Source organism: Neopsephotus bourkii, unplaced genomic scaffold (assembly GCF_033783945.1).
Source record: "Neopsephotus bourkii isolate Nb327-2 ecotype Australia unplaced genomic scaffold, CSIRO-AGI_Nbou_v1 NB_1760, whole genome shotgun sequence".
NCBI lineage: Eukaryota > Metazoa > Chordata > Aves > Psittaciformes > Psittacidae > Neopsephotus > Neopsephotus bourkii.
The window spans coordinates 4,372,270-4,394,609 of NW_026902234.1; the positions used below are offsets into that span (position 1 = coordinate 4,372,270).

Sequence of the window (22,340 nt, forward strand, 5' to 3'; positions counted from 1 at the left end):
GAATGGCTAAAATAGACATGAGAGCTTGCAAAGGTTTATTATAATCACGCGCAGCAACAGGAGTAGAAATTTACTCATCCAGCTCACAGGGTGTTTTCTCCCCCTTATATCATTGGATAAGCTGGTAAACATTTCACAGCTTTCTTCTCTGAGAGTTCCATGGCTCAACCCAGCTCTTCATACTGATACTGTCAACATGGAAGAAGGCCAGTATGGGAATCCCTTCTTTCCTCCAATTAGCATTAATGAAACTAAGAGGGAAGCAAACTAGCCGTTCTACCTTAAAAGCCCAAGCTTCCAACTTGGGAAAATGTGTGCCTGGAACAAAGACTTTTACCATTTAGTAAGTTAAAACCATGCCTTCCCACATTTTTCCAAAGCCTTAACCAACTTGACAGCCCCTTCACATTGGTTTGGAAATTGTTCAAACCCCAAGATGAAGCTTCTTCTTACATTACATTTTTATAATTCATATTAAAATGTATGTTTAGTTCAAAGTAAATGCATGTGGATGTTGAGTAAAAATGGAGACAGAGTTAAAGAATCACTCTCAGTACCCTACACTCATGTCTTGGAGGAGTGACCAACAGTAAGCTTATGGGAACCAAAATGAAGGAGGTGAAGGCAAACTCAAGGGGGAAGAGGCACTGAATTGAAAATGATGGACAAGGAAACAATTTCAGAGGAACTTCTCTCTGTCTGGAAAAATTTGCATTTCTATGTTTGAACATGCTTAATTTCACCATCAAACTTCAGAATGAGAACTATACAGAATTACTACCCAAACCCTGAAGGAAGAAAACTATTGTTTGCACTGGAAAAGTGATGCCCTGGCACAGCAGAAGGAACAGCTGACCAAACCAGACTTCTGGAAAGCAAACAAAGCTCTGCTCCAAATAGAGAGGTTGAGCAACTTCAGGTGATGGAATACGGGAATAGTGGCATCAGGCACTCACATGACTGTTCCGGTAAATACCTGACATAAGCGAGTCCCTGCACTCACTTGCATCAGTGAGGTGCCAGATTCACCAAGAGCTGCTTTCATGTGTGCTACGCAGGTACCCAGGGCAGGTATGGTTATGTCTGGTGTGTCCACGATGCACCATGGTGCACAGGTAGAATCTGTTTCTTTAAAGTCTTGAAACGTCTCCGCTCCAAATGGGTGTTATCCCTGCATGACGGCCAACCCCGCAAGCCCAGCTGGCCACAGGGCTCTCCCACTTTCAAAGATCAGGCTGGCCAGGGCTAGTCAAGAGCCTCGAGGGCAGCTGTTGGAAAACGGGTGTCCGCATAGTGCTGAGGTCAGGAAGGAGCGAAACCCAGGCGTGGCGGCTATAGAAGTGGGTTGCTGCCAGAGAAAACACGCTTAGTCCGAACTTCGGGGGGATGCTCCAAAGGAAGCCACCCGGGACACCCCCGTGAGGGCCAGTCAGCCCGCACCAGGTGCCGCAGGCCCTCGGAGGTCACTTGGCTCTGGTCGGCTCCCCGCGTTCCCCACACCCCTTCAGCTCACCCTGCAGCCGACTGAGCTCCCATAGCCACCAACAGCAGGCACCCACCCCCGAGAGCTGCAGGCGGCGGTCCGGGGCGGGCCACTGGGCGGGGCGAGGCGCCGGCTGGGGCTCCGACTGGCCGGGCGACGCGGGGCCTGCTGGCAGCCCGGTCGGTATGTGGCGGCTGTCGGGTTGGCTGCGTCGGCGCAGGGAGCGGATGGAGGTGAGGAAGGGCAGCGGGTAGCGTCGGGACAGCCGCCTCGCTCCCTCCCGAGGTTCGGCTTCCAGCGCCGCCGGCGCGAACGGGGCGGGAGGCAGCGGGGTGTCCGGCAGCGGCGGGGGAAGCCGGGCTTTTCCTCCCGCCTCACCTCGGCCCGTTTGGCAGCGTGGGTAGCGGGCGGTGGCGAGGGGGACTCTCCATCGTCCCCAGGCCGGTCAGGTGTCCAGTTGAAGGCAGGATCAACTCCTTGTCAGGTAGACTGAAGTGCTGGTAGGTCACAAAACCCCAAACCCTTGTTTTCTGTTAATTTCAGACGTGTTTTGATAGGCGGTGTAGGGCTGCTGGTTTGCCACCGAATAGCGTCCTTGGAAGTCATGTTTTTGGTTTTGCATTTCTGTCTGTTTCCTTGTTGTGTATTGTGTTATACAAACAGGATAGGAAGTGTGGTATAAAAATGAGGACTGGGAGTGCTGAACCGTATATTTTAGAGTACTTGTAACAGGAAACAGGATAACGCTTGGCATAAATTTTCTTGACCCAGTAAACCACTAGAGAAAGTTTTTATTGCATAACCATAATAAAACAGGGGCTCTTGTTTAGAATCATAGAATAGAATCATAGGATACCAGGTGGGAAGGGACCTCAAGGTGTCTTCTGGTCCAAGCTTTTAAACTGTTCATATGACAAGAGCAAGGCTTTGTGTGAAGGAGGTGTCTGCAGAAACAGCAGTACCAAACCTAGCAAGGATCTCCTGCTTTGGCAGTCTTGGACCTGTGCTGGTCACAACTGAGATGGTGGTTGGCAGCAGCATGTGGAGCCAGAGCTTGGTAGGAGCAAGCTACCCAAAGCTACTGAGGTGGGTGCAGGTTCTGATTTGTTTCCAGCAGCAGCTCCTAAGTTTGAAGAATTTTCATCAGGAGCTTGAGCAAAATGCTGGATGTGTTTTGTTTTCCTTTGTAAATTTGGTAACAGCACACTCGTTAGACTTAGACAGTTGGTATGTGCCTGGATTCTCAAAAACCATGTTGGAGTTACTAAATGAACATGCTCATCTTTCATATAGATTGTGAAATTGGAGTGCTGTAAAAGCCAAGAGATTGGCATAAACCCCTTGCATAAAAATTGTTTTATAATGCAGAATCTTTAATTCAGATATTTTAAATTAATCCTTAAATAGCCATTACTTTTTTTTTTTTTAACAGTATTACTAATTTCTTTCCTCTGAGAGAAGTACATTTATTTTTTAATACTTTGCATCATTGTGGGTTTGATACAGTTTTATCTGCATGAACCCTTCTGGTCCTTTTAAATGCCTCTTAATTGTACTTTGAAAATGTTAGTGGAAAAGTAATAACTTACTTTGGACTTAAGTAAGAAATATTCCACACTAAACTCCACATTACTTCATATTGACAGGTAGCAGGGGATGAAATGACATAGAAAAGTCTTCGAAGCGCTGACTGTGAAATGAGCTCCTTCCACTTCATACCGAAAGGAGGTACTGTTTTGAATTGAATACTGAAAAGGTCACTTTTTTCAAGGTGATCTGGGTGCTGTCATCACTTCCAGTTTGATGTGAGGTTGAAGTGGGAGGATAAGTAGTTCTTCACTGTACTAGAATCAACTGGTGCTGGTTGGTTATGAAGAGCTACAGGTATCTATACAGTTATGTAGAGATACAGATGGTTTTTAATTCTCCTGTGCTTTGGTAGAAGTTGAGGCAGTACCTGTAACAAACACTTGGTTCAGATTCACATTTAGAGCAGTGAACTTTGAGACAAAGTTCAACTGGAATTTAGCTTATAAAGATTTAACTATTGCAAGCTTCTTTGCAAATATTCTTCTTTGACTTCTGTCTTCATTTTGACGTAGCTTCAACATAATGTCTTGTATAATGGGTTTTCCATAAGGGTAATGCTTTTGTGTAATCGTGCAACTTTCAGGATTGTCTGGAAAAGAGGCATTTAAGGTCGAAAGTTTGTGGTCGTCACTTTGCTGTCAGAATACCACAGTGGATAACCAGATCCACTTTTAGAGGGTACTTCTGCATCATTTCGTGTGACTCAGGGTTCACACATGCCCCTGTGAAATCACAGAACCATAGAATGATTTGGATTGGAAGGGATCTGAAAGATCATCTAATTCCAACCCTCCTGTTATGGTCAGGGACACAGAATGATTAGCTGCATTTTGTTTAAATGTTGAGTGTGTTAAGACCAGAAAGTTGGGACCTTGGGAAAGTGGTAGACTGGAAACAAGGTATAGGCTGTTAAAATTTGGTCTTGCTTTGGTGTTGTAGTTTAACCCTGGTAGGCAGCTTAACAGCTGACCACAGTAAGCACAAGGAACGAGGTGTGAGCTGTATGAATTGTTGTGGTAGGTTGAATGTTGGTTTGGTGCTTATACTTTGGAGCTGGTGGCCACATGTATTTGGTTCTTTACACCCTCCCTACCCTGTTTCAATTAAACTGTATTGAAGTGTTACTTAAAAAGTGAATTCAGTTCTGTCATATAGGTAGGCTACTAAATTGGGACATTTTCCACTTCTGTGCTGTTATGTTATTTGCAAAGGTGGCAATGAGTTGCCTTTTAAGCACAATTTCTGTGTTGTTCTGTATGGCTCAGAGGCTCAGGATCTGAGCCTTGTTGTAACCAGTCCACATAGACAGTGATCAATATTTAGAGCCACTTAAATTAACAGTGATGTGCTGATACACATTTGAGGGGCTTAGGTGCTTTCTATGCTACTGTCTTGAGCATTTTTTCGTTGTGCCAGCCTCTGCAAGGATCTGTCATGTCCATGTATTTATAAGTTATTTACAAGTAAATTCTGCTGCATGCAGACTTAGGGACCTGGTATGTCTATAACCTATTTTTATGGCATTTAAAGTTGGCAATGTACCTAAGGCAAGTAAAAGGGTAAGTTCTGAGAAGATAGGCATCCTTCAGAGAACAAAATGCCATTATCCTAAATTAGGTCAACATGTTTCCTGCTTCTGTTTTCAAGATGCTGATTTTAGACATTTGAAGGAGTAGTAGTAAGTTGTATTTTAACTGTGGGAAGATATACATTAGGAAAGTAACTTGGAAATCAAACCTTTTAATTTTTAGTAGCTTGAACCACAAACACAATCAGTGGTGCAGACTTTTGTTTGTTGTTGGTTGTCTTTCCCCTCACCTATTTCTTAAAAGACTTCACATACGTTTTTACTTTGAGTCCAGCAAATTTTGAGCTGAAGCAGTGTTCCAGACTAAGTCTGTAGGCAGTGTCATCAGAGAAATTGCCATTCTCTCTGCGTGAGATTTTTGAGCTTCTGTGGTTGTATCACAAGGCCATTTCATATTGCTGAGACTGGGATAGAAGACACTACAAGGATAAATTTGTTAGGTATCTTAACAGACATCTGCATTTTACATCAAGTTTGCTGTTTCACATTTCTGGATTTTGGGTAGTGTTTCTGTGTATGGTCTGCTTAAGAAAAAGTGTAAAAACCTTGTGTGCTCACTTGAAGCTGCCTGACCAAAACAGAAATGCTCTATATGCTGTGAGGTATTGTAACTACAGATGCTAGAGGCTTTTTCTCTTCTTTCTAGAGTTCTCAAGCTTTACTGCTGCAATATTTGACAGTGGTGTGTGTGAATTTTGAAAGAGTAGAACTTTTAAAAAGTGGAGCTTTAGCATACAATATTATAAAGATGTCCACCCATGGTACTGGAGACCAGTAACAAATGCAAAATGTAAAGCTTAACCTGTTGGATTGCTTAGCTATTTTTCTCTTGCCCTAAATTTAAGTATTCTTTGTTTCCTTTTAGTGGTTAAAACTATCTTACAGAGTAGCTCCTTATGCCTGGTTTTGGTGTAATCTTATGTTATTTTTGACAGAAACTTTATTTTCCAAAAGCCTTTGCTAGAATTCTTGGTCAAAACTGCAAGTTTTGTTGTTGCTCTTTTGTTTTCAGTCATCTCTCTAGTGTAGGCAAAGGGATGCTCTTGCTTTTACATTTAGGATGTCTGTGGAAAATTTGGGGTTGTATGGGTATGTTGCTGTCCAAATGATGTGTTTTGTAAAATCAATTTTTTAACTCTTCTCCACTCTTTACAGGTAAATTGAAACTCCAAGAATGAAGTGTCAGCTCATTTGCAAGTTAAAGGAAAACCACATACAAGGCAACTAAATAAAAACTATGGTATCAGTGCTTTGTCAGATGAACTGTCCAGAAATACGTACTCAGAAGCTATTACACTAAAGTGTTGAACTCTGCTTTGTGTTTCCCTTCCTACTACCCCAACATATCTGCATATGAAATGTTTCAAAAGAAGGAGCTGGTGTGGCTTATTTGTCACTAAAGTGACACTGGATATAAAAGTAAGTCAAGGTCACGAGTGTTTTTCAGGGAACACCATCTCTTCTTCCAGCCATTTCTAGCTGGATAGAAGCCACATATTAACTAGGACCTGTGCAATGAATGTTTTGCAATGGGCCACTTAAGTGGGAAAACAGATTGCTTTAGGGTGGGAGACAGCAGCATGCAAAATAGTCAGGAACTGAGGAAAGGCAAAACAGGTAAACGCAGACCTTAACTGATAAGGAGCTGTCAGAAGGCAAAGGAGTTAAGTGTTTTCCAGGTGGTTGATAGCAGAAGGCTTTGGAAGGGCTCTGATGATGTCTTCCCAAGAAAAAGTAGCCACATTGGAGAGGGGAGCAGGACTTGGTTGGGATTTAGGTATTTTGTGGAAGGCATGTGCAGGCCAGGAAGGCAGTGGGTGTCTGTTCAGTCACATATTTGTTGGAGAAGGCTGCAAAGAAGTCCTGAGATATGAAGTGAAATTACAGTTCTCAAATGCTTTGTTTTCTGTCTGACCACAGCAATTCATATTAGCTGCTGTTTCCACACACTTAAGTGCCAGATCATGCTGGAGTTATAGCGTGCTTGTCCTCCTTCAAAGAGCTACTAGTTCATCTGCGCTTAAAAGCAGTGTTTCCTGAACTGTACAAGAACATTTTGAAGAATGAAACCTTATGTGTCACTGCATATCTGTAACTGTGTCTCTTGTAAACATGTGGAAAGAGGAGTAGATGACTAATGCTTCTTATTAAGAAGTAATGCAGGGTGCAGAGAACAGCATAACTTGAAAGCTCTTACTAATGAAAAAAATTCTTCTTTGCAGCAAAAGATGACATCTAGTTTTTTGCTTACTGGCCATCTCATTCTACTGATACCTCTGCTCAGCGCTGGTAAGTTAAATGCATTGTTGAAATTACCATTTTAAAAAAAGAACACCTGCGAGAGATGAGCGGTGTGTATTTAGCAGAAAAGAGCTACTGAGAGCAACGTAGTGGGTTTGGAGTTTGGTGTTGCTTCAGCATATTGAAAATATGCTGAATGCTTCTTCTTGGGTTGAAGTTGGGGATGGAATGAACAAATCAACATAAATATATTTAAATCTAGCCACATAAATTTAGGGTACTCTAGCTTCTCTCTGATTCCTATGAAGAAAGTCCAAAGAGATTGGTTTCCGGAACTTAAAGGTAGCTGTTGAATGCCACCTTCAAGAGACATGCTGTAGCTCTAGTCCTGAAAGCAGTAGGACTCAGTTTCCTGTATAATTAATTATTAATATTTTTACATATTAAAAGCATTGATATTTTTTTCATTTTCTTTTTCAATAGAAGAATGCATTATTTGTGATTACTTTGTACTTGCTGGAGAGCCTACAGCTATTAGTTGCCCAATATTTATATCGCCAGGCCTTCTATCTGATTACAATCTGACGTGGTATAAAAATGGTAGTTCTACACCAGTAAGCACAGAGAGATGGGCCAGGATCCATCAGCGAGAGGACTTGCTTTGGTTTATTCCTGCAACACTGGAAGATTCTGGACTTTATGAATGTAATGTAAGGTAAGGAAGGAAGGAGGGAAACAGCTGGGTGCTAATACAGGTGTGATAATACTTTTGTGGAACTTGAATGTACAGAATTTTTTGTTTTAGGTAGAGATCTTAGATCAGTTAAAAGCACTGTTTTAACCATGTTTTTTTGTTTCTGTGTGCTGCCTTTTTTTCTTTCCTTCCACACATGTAGCACTGCAGAATTGGTTCATACAGTAGACTCTTCATCTTAAAGCATGATAATATTATCAATGGTCTGTGTGGGGGGGTTGCTTTGTTTATTTGTTTTGGATGCAGTATCACCACATACAGACTTTCTGAGGATCATAGCAGCTTTTGGGGAATCCTTCTAGAAATTTTAAACTAAAAGGCAGAAAACTATTGTTATGTTTTGTTTTAAAACATTACCAAATGTTCCTGATCAAAACTGAGAATGTATCTGAAGAGCAAAGCAATGTGCTAGACAGTTATGTATACTGGTGTGCATACAGTTATACTGAAGGTGTTTGGGTTGCGAGTGTAATAACAGTGATCAGCAAAAATTTCCAGTGTCTCAGGCCTTTGCACCTTCTTGCTCCAGAGTTGGTAATGAAGCTAAAATTGGAAGTCAGAAGAAATGTAATCCTTTCAAAGCTACCCAGTTAAATAATTTTGTTTTAGTCTTTCCTGCTATTTCTAGTTACTCTAGCTATAAGATGTATTCCTGTGGACACCTCACATCCCTGGCCTGCATAAAGGTCAGAGGGACAAAAAACTTGAAGTTCAGTTGTGTTAATTGTAGGCTACATCTTGTGCATCATCCACTAAACCTTAATTACAGAGCTTGTCAGGTGCAGTATGCAAATAGTATAGTATATAAATTAGTGTATTGAAGTTAATGCCAGGACTGTCCAAACATGTTGTTCATTCTTCTGGAAACTTCTCCCTTAGCATAGCGTTGAGAAATAGAGTTGAGTGAAAAATTATTAGGGAGTATTCCTTTACTTCTGGCATCAGCTTCTGGTTTCTAGTGCCCTTGGTCCTCTGAAGAGCTACTGTACTACAGGTTATCGTAAGCTCTTGCTGCAAAATGATATTTTTGCATTGATGTTGCACCTTGATGTGTATGTTATTCAAAATCTCTGCTTCTCTTTTGCTAAGACTTGCAGCCTGTTTTTCTTGATACGTCTCTCCAAGGAATGCTGAGATAAATCTGTCTTCTGTTCATTTGGCAGAGGGTGTTCCAGAGCAGATACGTTTTAGGGTACCCTGCACTACTGTGTTTTTGCAAATGTAGTGCTGAAAACGGCAAGGGTAGGCTGGTACTGGAGGCTCTGTAGAGCATCAGCTCTGAGGAGTCCTTGCGTCCCCTGTGGTGCTTTCAGAGCAGACCTTACTTCTGCTCACAACACAAAATCAGAGCTTATTTGCATCTCTCAATCTGGAACAGGGGGTGAGGAGCTGAGGGGCATGTAGCAGGGTTGTTAGAGGCAAGGCTGGTGGAGATGTGGAAGTTTATCTCTGAAAAATCCCTGACTTGCTGGAAACAAAGAACCTTATTGCTAATGACTTGGTGGAAACAAGGAACCTTATTGTCAATAATGTGACTTCTCTGCCATTCTCATTACAGGAGCCTTAACTACTCTAAGAAAAAAACTATAAATTTAGCAGTTTTTAAGAATGATAACGGTTTGTGTTTTAATGGAAAAATGAGGTTTGAACAAAAAGTGACAAGCAGAAATACTGGAAAGATAATATGTCCTGATCTAGAACATTTTAAAGATGAAGACAATAATCAGCCTGAAGTACACTGGTATAAGGTATTGTGCATGTGTTTTTCATATATACAGATTACAAAATAGTCTATTTAAAATGTTTTATAAACTAACTGTGTAAAAGCAGCTTTTGGAAGGAAAGAGTTAATTTCCCCTACAGTTTGAGTAAGGTATCTATCTTGCTACACTATTGGGGAGGTGTAAGGAGGTATAGAAGTTATGTTAAAAATCCAGTTGTCCATTTTTGGATTGCAAGATTTTTTCAGAGTCAAAAGCATGTGTTTTGGCCTGTTGATTTATGAAACTCTATTTTATTCTTTGGTTATTTCTTGTATATAATAAGTTTAAAAGCTTAGATAGTAAGTCTGTTTAGTACACTTAGATAGTACGTGTTTCTTTATATAAAAGGCTCTGCATAATTAATTTCAGTTTTTCAGAATATTAGGCTTGTCCTGTCTGGTGATCATGGTGTGGTATTATTATGCCTCTTGTTCTGTTTTTGCCAGAATACTCTCTAGACTATGCAAGCTTAGAAACATGTATTTTGTGTTAAGGTAAAATTCTAAAGTAGCTTAATTCTGATACTGGTATTAAAGTAGACACCTGAGCCTGTACATGTATAGGTGCAGCATCAAGGTTATTTTACATCTTTTGAGATGAAATGATTCTATACTGCTTATAGGTCAGGAAAGACAGTTTTCCACTGCATTTGCACTGCCACAGGAACAGTAATACACCCAGCAGCACGAGGCACTGCTACAGCAGTTCGTATTCATCTTGGCGAAGTGGCAATGCAGGCATGTATTCTCATAAACGTGTGTAATAACTTCTGTTGCACTTGAGATATCTAACTGTCAAGCTATTAGATGAAGGCAGTGAACTAAAACACAGCATTTGAAAACTACAGGATTGGCTGCAGGGATTTTTAGAAAGTGCAAATGCAACAAGGCATCATCAGACTTCGTGTTGGAGTGTAATGATACTTGGATAAGAACCCATGTCGTGTCTTGCAGAAAAAATAAGTCGGTATTTGTCAAATACTTTAATATAGAGTTCAGTAACTTTTTAAATATTATCAGGTTATTAGTTCCCTTAAATTACAGGTACTTTTGATATGTTTAGGAGTGTAAGTCTGGATTTCTTGAAGACAAGAGACTTCATTTGGCAGAGGGTGAAAACGCTGTCTTGATTCGCAACGCAACTGTACAAGACAGAGGAAACTACACATGCCGTATGGTGTACACATACATGGGAAAGCAATATAATGTTTCAAGAACCATGAGTGTAGAGGTTAAAGGTGAGTGCATTGAGGTTACTCTCTTCCCTTTTTGGATCTGCTGTAAATATTTGTATGAAGGCATAAACTATTTGGCATGTTACTTTTCAGCTCTGTGAAATTAGAGTTGTCATCACCTTCAATTAATATTTCCCTGAATGGAAAGTTGAAATGCAGTGGTGCATGTTAATTCTTGATACATTTTGAGCATTGCTTCTGAGGAGGAATTGTCATGGAGCAATGAGGAATGCAGGGTTAGGAATGAGAATTAGGAGGAAGGAGTGATTACTATGGGGGTTGAGTGGATGTGTATTTTTGCTAAAACAAATAATGCACTATTAAATTAAATAAAAAGAGGATATTTTTTTTTTTTTTTCTGAGACCATCACAGTAAAACACTTGCTTGTGGCCCTGTTGGTGAACTTGCTTACAAAGTTTAGTAGAATCTCAGTGATGGGAAAGAAGATGTGACAAGCTGTACAAATATTGTAAATCTTCCTCTGGAAAGGACTGGTTTTACTTGTTGGCACTTGGTTGTGCTCTTCTGCACACAGGGCTCAGAACTGGCTGCCTTACTGTCCCAGTACTGTCATTTATTGCTGGGATTATTGTGATTCCGTCTTTCTAGGTAGTATTGCTGATGACCTTGCCAGTACCATGATAGTATCCTATCAGAAAAGTTAGCGGGATGCAAGGTGTTAATTTTTTAGATAAAATCCAAATTCTGACTTTAGATAGGTAATACAAGAACAGTAGGTTACTAGCAGTGAGTTTATACATCATGCAGCCCAGTTTAAGTGTGTGCTTGTTTACTCTAGGAGTTTGTTGATACAATCCCTCTTCCTTTTCCATCTGTGAGACAAAGCTAATTATATGTTTTTGGTTTGTTTTCTGGTTTTTATATTACTTTGATATCAACTATCAGTAAATCTGATTTTTTTTTAAGTTTTTTTAAGATAAGCTAAAACCTTTTGTTAATTTGGAAGCTAAAATAGAATAACTTGGATAGAGTACAGCAAATCTCATGAGATACTTCTGTTGTAAATTTGAAAGTGGTGGTAAGTATGGAGCTACAATAGTACCAGACAATAAAATAAAACCATTGTAAAACTATCAATTCAAGTAAACTGTGGATAATTTCTTGCCTGAAGATTTATTTTTCTCTTTGTTTCTATTAGAAAGACCATTGCAGATGAGGCCAGAGTTTATTTATCCAAGGAATAATACAATTGAAGTAGAACTTGGTAAGTAGTGACTATTTAAGAAGTCATTAACATTCAGTGAAACCAATAAGCCACTGGTCTGTCAGAAATAACACGTGAACAGTTCCACTGACTTCAGCAAGAGTGGGAGATAGGCATGTGGATTGAGAATATCTGCAAGACAGATAATAGAGTATGATTCCTGCAAGTAACTGGGGGGTGAGGGAGGAAGTGGCACACAGACATGACATGATGACTGTGGGCCCAAGATTGGAGTCTCTTGACCAGCAGTGCTGGCTAGGATGCATTTATGTATTTATTTTATTCTTGCCATCTGTCCTTTGTACCACTTCCCAGTGTCCATGTCTTGACATATCTTCAGTATCCATGGAAATATGGTTACATATATATATAACATGTTAGGATAGTTACCATTTGACCAATTTAGTAGTTTTTCCTCCTGTTTCCTGTCTCCTTTTCCTCTCCACAACTTGGATTTTATTCCTCTTTCTAGGGTATTGAAAGCTTTCTGATCTTTTGTGAAACACTAAGCTGCTAGTTGATGGATATCCCACGTATTGTTTATCTTAGAATTTTTTTAAGTAAGAGATTCTGGATATAAGGAATAACTTATTTCTAGTGAGGTCAGCCAGGCAGTGTGGCAGGCTACCCAGAGAAGATGTGCAGTCTCTGTCCTTGGAGGTTTCAGAACCTGACTGGATAAATCTTTGAACAGTGTGGTCTGTTCTCAGAGCTGGTCCTGCTTTGAGCTGGAAATTGGATTGGAGACTGCCCAAAGTCCCTTCCAACCTCAGTTATTCTATGTGATTCTGTGGGCCAAGTGTATGGTAGGCAAGTCTTTCTAAGAAAACCTATACATGTTGAAGTTGCACCATACATTGAACAGAGTTGTGTTCTACTGATGTAGTCCAGAATGATGTTTTGAGCTGCTTGAACTGTAATTTATTTTTTTCCCTCATTGTGCACTAAGGGGGAGCTGTTTTGAACGAAGTATTTGATTAGAAAGGGCATTAGCTGATTTTGGAGAAGTGTGATTTGTTATTTACTAGAATTTCCTAATGCAGCATCTAAGTTATGTAATCTTTTGAGGAAGTATTATTACCAATTGGGTAATTAGAGAAGTTCTGAGGAAAGGGTGCTTTGGGTTTCTGACTCCACATAGGAACCAAAGCAGTCACACGTGAAACTAAAAGGAGACATAATGGCTCCACCCACAAAGTTGGGTTTATTGTGGCTACTGAACAAACCCACAAAGTGGGTTTACTGTGGGCTAGTGAACAACTACAAACAGTTCTCTACTACAGGGGATCCTTTAAAGGAAGTTGGTGAAGGTTTTTGTTTTGATAGGGTTTTTGTTTGTTCTATTCTCTTTTCTTGAAAAAGGGCACTGCCATTCAAAAGTATTCTCTGTTCTGTACCTTTAATGTGACTTCCATTATTTAATGAAAAAAAAAATAAAAATATCTTTGCTCCCATTAAATGCCTGGCTGTGGGGCAGAACCTGGAAACACCTGCATGAACCTAGAAGCATTAGTATGCTTTTTGAATAAGAAATTGCAGAAGGCTGTGTAGCTACTTAACAGTACATTCACAAATGTATGGAAATGGAGGGCATGGAACATTTGAGGGTTTTTCTTCCTTCCCAAGAGCTGTAAAATGCACTAAACCCCATCTTTACAGAAATTCATTATTGTGACGGGAGAGATGGGGGAGCATCTGTGGTTTCTATGTGAACTCTTGTTCAGGTAACTGCTTTGCATGTGAGCTAAAGGTTTATTCCATACTTTTGATAGACACCATTCCTTGGTGGAAGCATCTAGATCTGATGTGGTTCTAGAAAACGAAACACCGAGATCTTTACATAGATCTGAGAGCCTACCTTCTCCTATCAAATCATGACTTCCATGGGTAAAATACAGAAGGAAAGGACTCCAAGAAAGCTGCTTACATTCCTGTAAATGAAACTTTGAGGTACATTGGCAATAAATATATTCTGCAACTTGGCTTGCTTTCTTAATACTGAAGTATTCTGTAAGATCTGGACTCTTGGTGGCAAAGGAGTGACAGGTGAGCTTATTCTGGGATCAGAGTGTGAGAGCATTCAGAAACCATCCCAGTGGACAGTGTTGGCCAAAAGACTCTGATCTGGAGTAAAGATGTGTGTGTTCGCAAACATGGGATTCTGCTGCAGGGTATAGTTATCTACACATGAGTATCTGCATATGAGTTAGGGTCCTTTAGTGAAGCTGGTATCAATGGGGGCTCAATTCAATTGCCTACACATAGATGTCTAATGCTGGTTTGAGTGGTCTGGCTGTTCTAGCAGGACAAGTTTCTTGAAGATCTGAAGTCCTATCTGCCAGCTCCATACAGATGTCTTAGATGCTGGAGAGCATCTCAGATGTCACCATACTGTGTACATGCAACTGATTTGAGCCCTGGAGATCTTTCAGTGGAGTCTGGAGAGCCATTCAGTTGATAAGGTCCAGGTGTGTCTACTTGTATCTAAGTGGACTTGAGCAGAGCTGAACTCTGTTGCTAGCTTAGACATCTAGCTTATGTGTAGATGTGAACATTTAGACACCTACATTTAGGGTGGAGTTTATATCCAGATCGGAGGCACCCAGGTGTGGATTACAAATGGATGAGTTTTAAGGACTCTGCTTTTCATAAGGTAAGTGGGTTTTTCCATATCCCTCCTTTTCAAAGCTGTTCCCCAATCACTTGATCCTGCTTCTGTTACAAGACCTTCAGTTGCCTTATTTGAATGTTTTTTGTAGGTTCTCATATACTTATGGAATGTAATATATCAAGTGGCATAAATGGCTTGATTCCATTCTGGCAAGTTGATGATGAGGATGTTGATATCTTTGATAGCACCTACAGGGAACAGTATTATGAGTAAGTATAATATCTTGAACTGTAAACACATTTGTAGGTGAAGTAAATGCAAAAATTTGCAGTGAATACCCCGTAAAGTTGACTGCATTTGACTAGATGCCAGTAGTCATTGAAAAACTGATTAGAAGTCTACATTAAGTACATAATATTCATGTTGCTTGGGATAAAAAAAACAAAAAGATTTTATTATAAATACTGATGTATCAGATATAAATGTAATAAAGCAATCATACATAGGCTTTTATAATGCTGTTGTGAAATGTATGATTTTGTAAGGTTTATTTAGGCATCTGTTCTTATGCAGTCTTTTTTGCTAATAGATTAAAGCCTGCCTTCTGGCATTAATATGGAAGGGTAGGTTGTTCCAAACAAAAATCACTTATTTTTATTTGTGAAGCTGGTCCTTTTCTAAGGACAGACACAGCTGCTAATCGTCAAGAACACAAAGCAGAAACTCTTGTTGCAGGACGTTTAGGTTTTTTTTTTTTGTGTGTGTGTGTGTGTTCAGGAAAATTAAATACAATTGAAGCTGATAAAACCAGCAATTCTTTTGAGAGAGCAGGACCTTTCTCACTCAGTGACTGGTCTGTGACAGCATAGTGTGAATGTACTGTTTGCTTTCTCGTTTTATCAGTTACTGCTGTTAAATACAACCCTTAAAATATAGTACAAAAAGAAAGAAATAGAAATTCTCAGCTGATCAGCTCACAGTCATGCAGAAGCATTGCTGTCTCCACCAAGTGCCTTCATCAGTGCAAAATAAGAGAATTAGCTTCCATACTGCTTTTAAAACTATCTTTTTCATTGATCTCTATCTGGCCTCCAGAAACAATCTTAGTTCTCCTTTGTCCCAAAGTTCCCTTAGAGTGAATTATTAGTTTCATTATAGATCTGTCTGCTTGGTGGTTTGCTTATAAATATAGGACCACAGCTTGTGGTCTGTTAAGGTATATCTAAGTCCATTTTTCTTTAGGGCATGAAGTTTCTCAGCTTCACCAGTTAAGACACATGTGCAGCTCTGTGTAGCTGTTTTAAAGTTGTAGTAACTGCAGCTTCTTCTGAAGCCAACTTGTTGCTGCCAATAAACACTTCCTGAAAAGTATTTAATATGTTACACTCAAAGCAATTCTCCCTTAAGAATTTTTTTTTTTCTTGCTTGGAAGTGATTTCTAGTACTCATCACTATCCTGCTTGATAATTTTTTTCCATGCCAGAGGTAGAGATGTGCAAAATATGGCCTGTGCAAGTTCTAATTAGGATTGATACTGCAAAGCAAGTTATCCAGTATCAGAGAAATTAATCTAATTGCAATAATAATGTTTTATTTAAAAAAATAGTAGCAATTTCTCAGCAATTAAATTTGTGGAGCATTTGCTGATAGCAAACCACAGTGTAGGCATGGCCAGTGTTACGGACTTAAGGCTTACACCTGGGAGGTAACTCTGCTTGGAGGAAGCTTAAAGCTGACATGAATAAGTCTGAACATGTTGCGAAATGGGGATGTTTGCATTAGCATCCCATGACAGAAGTTGCTGGCCATTATTTAAGTAATAGAAACTGGTTCTTCAGGATGTTCTGCAAAATGAGTTTTCCTCCTTGAGTGTATAAGGTGATGTCACTTCAGTATATAGAGTAGGATTCTAGTTTATAGGTGCCTTCCTACTGCAGTTCCTCCACACCTTAAGCTTGTAAATCTTAGAGCAGGATGGTATTTATCGTGATAGCATGTTGTATCTCCAACCTTCTTATTGCTATTTTGTCCATGGTCACTCAGCTTTTGTGAATTCTTTGAATCATTATTTCCCAAGTTGGTTTACACCATTGGCTGTGGACCATATGGGCTTGGGAAGTCTGTTAGTTTGCACAGAAAGGTCTCTGCTTTATCATCAGTACAAAGAATCCTGGCACTTTTATTACTAGTTGTTACTGGTTTGAATAGTCTTTCATTCACAGAATCGCTTAGGTTGGAAGGAACCTCTTGAGATTGTCTAGTCCAACCTCCCTGCTCAAGCAGGGTCAGAGAGAGCAAGTTGCTCGGTCCTCTGTCTAGCTGGGTCTCAAATATGTCCATGGTTGGAGACTTTACTACTTCTCTGGCCACTCTGTTCCAGTGTTTGACAACCCTGACAGTAAAAGAAAAAAAAAAAAATTCCAGATGGAATTTCAGATGGGAAAGTGTTTCATTGCCTCTTGCCTGTCAGTTGGCACTACTGAAAGGAGCCTGGCTCCCTCTTCCCCACTCCCTCCCATCAGGTATTTAAACATCCTGATAAGATCCACCATCCCCCCCCCCCCGTGCCCTGGAGCCTTCTCTTCTCCAGGCTGAACAGTCCCTGCACTCTTGTATGACAGATGATCCACTCCCTTAATCATTTTCATGGCCCTGCACTGCACTTGCTCCAGTAAATCTCATGTGCTGAGGAGCCTAGAGCTGGCTTCACTACTCCAGGTGTGACGTTGCCAGTGCTGAATAAAGAGGAAAGACCATGTCCCTCAATCTGCTGGCCGTGCTTTTCCTAATGCAGTCCAGGGACTTGGTATTGTTCCTCAGGTTTAGGATTTGCATTTTGCTTAGAACTTCATGAGGTTCCTGTCAGCCTACTTCTCCCACCTGTGAAGGTCCCTCTGGATGGCAGCATGACCCTGGGGTGTATCAGCTATCCCTCTGAGTTTTGTATCATCTGCATAACTGCTAATGATACAGTCTGTCCCACTCAGCAATCAAGGCCAGAAACCTAATATGTATGGAAAATGCCAAGGCACCTCTGATCATGAAGTTGGTTGTTACAGGGGTGATATTTACTGTACTTCAGTGGCTTCTTAGGTTTATAGAGATAAAAAATGAATGTTTTTTTTAATAGTGGATAGATGAATCTTTCACATATTAACCAATGATATTTCAGTTTCTCTACAGATGTTTACTTTTTACCATTTTTTAATGACAGAGAGGGGATGCCTCATGGACTTGTTGTATCTGGAACAAAATTTAACATATCAGAAGTGAAAGTAAAGGATTATGCACATAAATTTTTCTGTCACTTCATATATGGTTCTCAACAATTTACAGCCTACGTCAAATTGGAAAGCCCAGGTAAGAGATATAATCTTGATAATATGGTTATCAGATTGATCTCGGTTTGACAACACCCTACTTAGAACTAAAACTGCATGATGTACTGTGGTACAAAGTGGGCAGTGCAGCTCAATACCTTTCTTAGTGAAATTTTTGTTGTATTATTAGCAAAATTAAAGAAAACAGCACTTTTAATTTGTTTTGCCTTTTCTCATTCAGTGTTTTAGGAAACATTATTGAAACAGTCCAATTTATTTGAAGCTAGTATTGGACCTCAGTGGAGTACTGTGCTTCATTTTACACGCTTGTACTTAGAGTAGCATGTGATTTGGAGGAGACTGTGTTTCTAGAAAAGCAGTGAAAATGGCCAGTTCCCTGAAAAGCTGGGAAGGGAGAAAAGACTAAGTGTGGACTGTCAAAAGGCCATGCATGTATATTTGGACCTGGTTGTGCTATCCTTCAGTAATACTAGGCTTCAGATCGCCAGGAGGAAGGAGAGGAAAAAAACCTAAATCTACTTATGTAGTAGGAGAAACTCTAACAGTAATAATAATAATGAAGGAATGAAATAGATTGCTTGGAAAGGATATGGACTTTTCATAACTGATGCATGTGCTGTGTTACCGCTTTCTAGATAGGCTCATGCATGTTGATTGCGAGCATCCTGCCACTTGTTTTAGAATGTGTGTTGTGCCCAGTCTTGTGCTCAGAGACAAGGATAAGTTTGACCTATTGGTAGCTAGCAGGACGTTTTCTTTTTAGTAGATGAACTTAAAGGTAAATCAGGCTTTGAAAACTCAAATGCAGGGCTGAAGAAAAATAGCCTCTGGTCTATTGAGCTTCAGTTGAGCTGGTTTTGTCAGCTGTGAGCCAATCCTTTGACAGAAGTTATTCTCAAACTTGCCTCTGACTGGCCACATTGTAAACAACTGACTGAAAAGTGAATCTGAGCTTTAGCTTGTCACATAACTAAGTTCTTCATAAAGATTGTCAGGGTAGGATTTAACCTCACAAATCATTTAATATGCATGAACTGAAAAATGCAGTTTGTGGGGGGTGATTTTTTTTTAGGACAGAAAATTAGTAAATTCAATGACAGATCCTCAAAGATGCTAGACAGAGTGGAAAGCTGGGGAGAGCAGCATGGTCAGAAATCACCTTCTCACCTTTGACTTTCCTGCTTTCTGACTGATAAGATTTTATACAAGAATTCTCACTACTGTTGCTCTGGTCTATATGTCAATAGTTTCATGTTTCAGCTGAAGGGCAGCCTCATTTGTCACATTGCTAAAGTTAACTCTTCTCTGAAATGGAATAGTAGGGTTTTTTAATATCTGCAGAAAGGAATACATGAAAAACTTCCAGTCCTATTTATTAATTCCTTGTTTAAAAAGTATTTTAATGGCTAAACAATTTCATCTCTCTGCTTCTAGTGTATAACTGTGTGTTGTTTGTTTCCTCTCTTCTCATTCCACCCTACTGCAGCTCGGAACATTCAAGGTTACTTAATTGGAGGAGGAGTTTCGTTAGTATTTTTAGTTTTTTTTACTCTTTGTATCTACAAGATCTTCAAAATTGATATTGTGCTTTGGTATCGGGACTCCTGCCATCTTTTCCTGGGTAAAAAAGGTATGTTTGTGTAATAGTACTCTGTATTGTAACAGGCTCCACATTCCCTTGCAAAGCAATGAGCTAACCTCATGGAGTGTGATCGGTCTTCCTTGGGATTTTTGAAAGGATAACATGTTTTTAGGATGCTTAGAATTAGTTCAGAAAACAAAAGAATCTTCAGGGGGAAAAATCAGCACCTTTCCAGGAATCCAGAACTATCATTCCTTTCTCTGAAGACATATTTCAGTGGTTTGAATGGTGCTCTGATAGCAGTTCTTTAGATTTCTTTTAATTATTCTTCTTACAGAAAGGAGTAATACAGTGGAATTGTTGAGTGTTTCTTACTTTCAGTAGATGAACCAGGACAAATTTCACCTTTCATTTTCTATTTGAAGGCACTTCCAATTATTTTACTTCCTGTAAATTCCTGTCATTCAGAAAAATGTTGCTAGGGGAGCTGTCTATGACACTATGGTAAATTGTGGGTAATTTCCTGACATCTCAGAGAGGATACCTGGCTAGAGAAACAGAAGGTATTTTCTAGAGGTATTGAGGTTCTGTTGTGTTTCTTTGAAGTCTTTTAAATTTGGTCTCTCTGAAAAGTTTGTTACAGAATACCTAATACCATCCAGACCTTGAATTTTGCCAAATACTTTGGCTTTTGTTTTCATGTCTAAGTGGTTACTGTGCTTTGAACCTCCAGGTTACAAAAATTACCTTTGAGTTACATGGCAGCTGTAATATTAAGTATTCAGTTGTATTACTAGAACTCCTCTTTCCCAACATTTTTTAATTTTGGAGTTAAAAAATAATATTAAAACCTACTTCATTTTACATGTCTCTTTTGCCTATTCAGATCCAGCATACTGAATTCTAGAAGGCCTAATTCTACAAATATTTCAGGCTTAGTATAATATATGCTTAGGTAACAGCAGGATTAGGACCTATAACAATTATTCCAGTGGGGAAGAAATCCCAGAATTTAGAGATTTTTATTTGTTTGCTTGCTTGCTTGCTTTTGTGTCTTTAGAATCCATTCCCATATTACTTCTGTTGCTTGCTCTTTAGTTTCAGATGGGAAGATCTATGATGCTTATGTTGTGTATCCAAAAAACAGAGAGAGCTGCTTGTATTCATCAGATATTTTTGCTCTGAAGATACTACCAGAGGTCTTAGAAAGACAGTGTGGGTATAACCTCTTCATATTTGGAAGGGATGATTTACCAGGAGAAGGTAAGTTACCTGAAGACAAGTTACACTCAAGCTTTTTCTCATTGGCAGCTGCAAATACAATTCAGAAACAGACAATCAATCAGATGTGATTCTAAAAATCAACCACCATCAAATGAGCTATTTTCCTATTTTCTCTGCTGGACAATGAGAAATACAGCACTAGGTGCTTCCATGAAGTCTGTTTATCTTTGCCTTTCCCCTGACATTGTTTGGCTCTTCCAGGTTTTTTTAGTGTCTGGCTAGCCTAGACATCTGGAGATGAGTTTTATCTAGGCCTATGGTTTTGAAACTTGTTTTTTTTGCTATTACACCTGTGATGATGATAAAATGACATTAGCAAAACAAGTAGTTGATCGTTGATAGCTTTCCTCTGTTTATGCAAAACAAGAATATGGAAGTGCATGCTGATGGGGTCAGATTGTGTTGCATTGGCCAAATTTCTACTTATTGGCTAACACAATGTAACTGCTTGCATGCTCTTACTCTATCCCTATTTGTGAGGTAAAGTGTATTGGCTGAAATAGTGTAGAATCACAGAATTGTTTGGGTTGGAAATTACCTTAAAGATCATCTAGTTCCAACGCCCTGCTATGAGCAAGAGCACCCACCTTCCACTAGACCAGATTACTCAAGGCCCTGTCCAGCCTAGCCTTGAACACTGCTAAGGATGGGGCAGCCACAGCTTCTTTGGGCAACCTATGCCAGTGCCTCACCATCCTCATAGTGAAGAATTTTTTTCCTAATATCTAATCTAAATCTACCCTCTTTCAGTTTAAAGCCATTTCCCCTTGTCCTATCAAACAGTGAGTAAAACAACTGCAACATATTAGTAACAAAAAATAGAAACATAAGCCCTTAATTTTGTACAACCTTTTCCCCTACAGCTGTGATCAGTATCGCTGATGAAAAAATCCATCAAAGCAGAAGAGTGATAATTGTTTTAGTACCAGAACCCTCCTGTTACAGTATTCTAGAAGATGTATCTGAAAAGCATCTAGCCATGTATAATGCTCTTATCCAAGATGGCATTAAAGTAATTCTCATTGAACTGGAAAAAATACAGGATTATGCAACCATGCCAGAATCCATCAAGTATGTTAAGCAAAAGCATGGGGCAATCCGATGGAAAGGGGACTTCTCAGAAAGGTCTCACTCGGCAAGTACCAAATTCTGGAAGAAAGTGCGCTACCACATGCCGTCCAGAAAAAATGGGTCTTCATCAGAACTGCATTTGTTACCAAAAGACTTTAATTCTCCCTAAATAACAAAAGAAAAATGACACTTAATGACTAATTCCGTTCACATAGTTGGTGATGGATTGATTGAAGGTCACATTTGTCTGTTTTGTGCAGACAATCTTATCCAGATATTTTGGATTGAAGGTACTACAACTTCATCTACAGATGTGAATCATGTTTTTCTTCTGTCCAGAACAACAGAATGCTTTGAAATGCCATCAGTAGCACAGAGATGACATGGATATCATGTAGGAAGCACATGAAGCCTTTTCCAAGAATTGTACTATGATTTGCTGGAAATTTTTTGTTATTAAAAATGATAGGGGAGGAAAACTATCACCGCCCCCCCCCAAAAACCAAACAAAACAACAAACAACCTTATATTTTATTACAGTTAAAGTTTGAATATGAAGAGAACTATTAATT

At 39.6% G+C, this 22,340-nt stretch overlaps 1 protein-coding gene across 3 annotated transcripts; it reads left to right on the forward strand.

Annotated features, from left to right (window-relative positions):
• The first annotated feature begins 1,672 nt into the window (after positions 1-1,672).
• Positions 1,673-22,299, forward strand: LOC133225380 (interleukin-1 receptor type 1-like). Of its 3 annotated transcripts, none has more exons than XM_061377686.1 (13): positions 1,673-1,716; positions 3,130-3,211; positions 5,817-6,084; positions 6,884-6,950; positions 7,386-7,617; positions 9,215-9,404; positions 10,482-10,656; positions 11,814-11,879; positions 14,639-14,759; positions 17,663-17,850; positions 19,318-19,461; positions 20,512-20,676; positions 21,561-22,299. In XM_061377686.1, the coding sequence occupies exons 4-13, from the start codon at positions 6,890-6,892 to the stop codon at positions 21,935-21,937; spliced, it is 1,719 nt and encodes a 572-aa protein (XP_061233670.1). In that variant the 5' UTR covers positions 1,673-1,716; positions 3,130-3,211; positions 5,817-6,084; positions 6,884-6,889; the 3' UTR covers positions 21,938-22,299. The 3 variants fall into 3 exon arrangements, with proteins under 3 accessions (XP_061233670.1, XP_061233672.1, XP_061233671.1); XM_061377688.1 differs by having other exon boundaries at positions 17,705-17,850; positions 21,561-22,298; XM_061377687.1 differs by lacking the exon at positions 3,130-3,211 and having other exon boundaries at positions 1,689-1,716.
• The last annotated feature ends 41 nt before the right edge of the window (positions 22,300-22,340 follow it).

Bases quoted from the DNA above. Each gene is read 5' to 3' on its own strand.
- LOC133225380 (XM_061377686.1), top strand. From the start codon at position 6,890: ATGACATCTAGTTTTTTGCTTACTGGCCATCTCATTCTACTGATACCT. The intron at 7,618-9,214 runs GTAAGGAAGGAA...TTCTCATTACAG, and splicing joins CTTTATGAATGTAATGTAAG to GAGCCTTAACTACTCTAAGA. The intron at 17,851-19,317 runs GTAAGAGATATA...ACCCTACTGCAG, and splicing joins CGTCAAATTGGAAAGCCCAG to CTCGGAACATTCAAGGTTAC.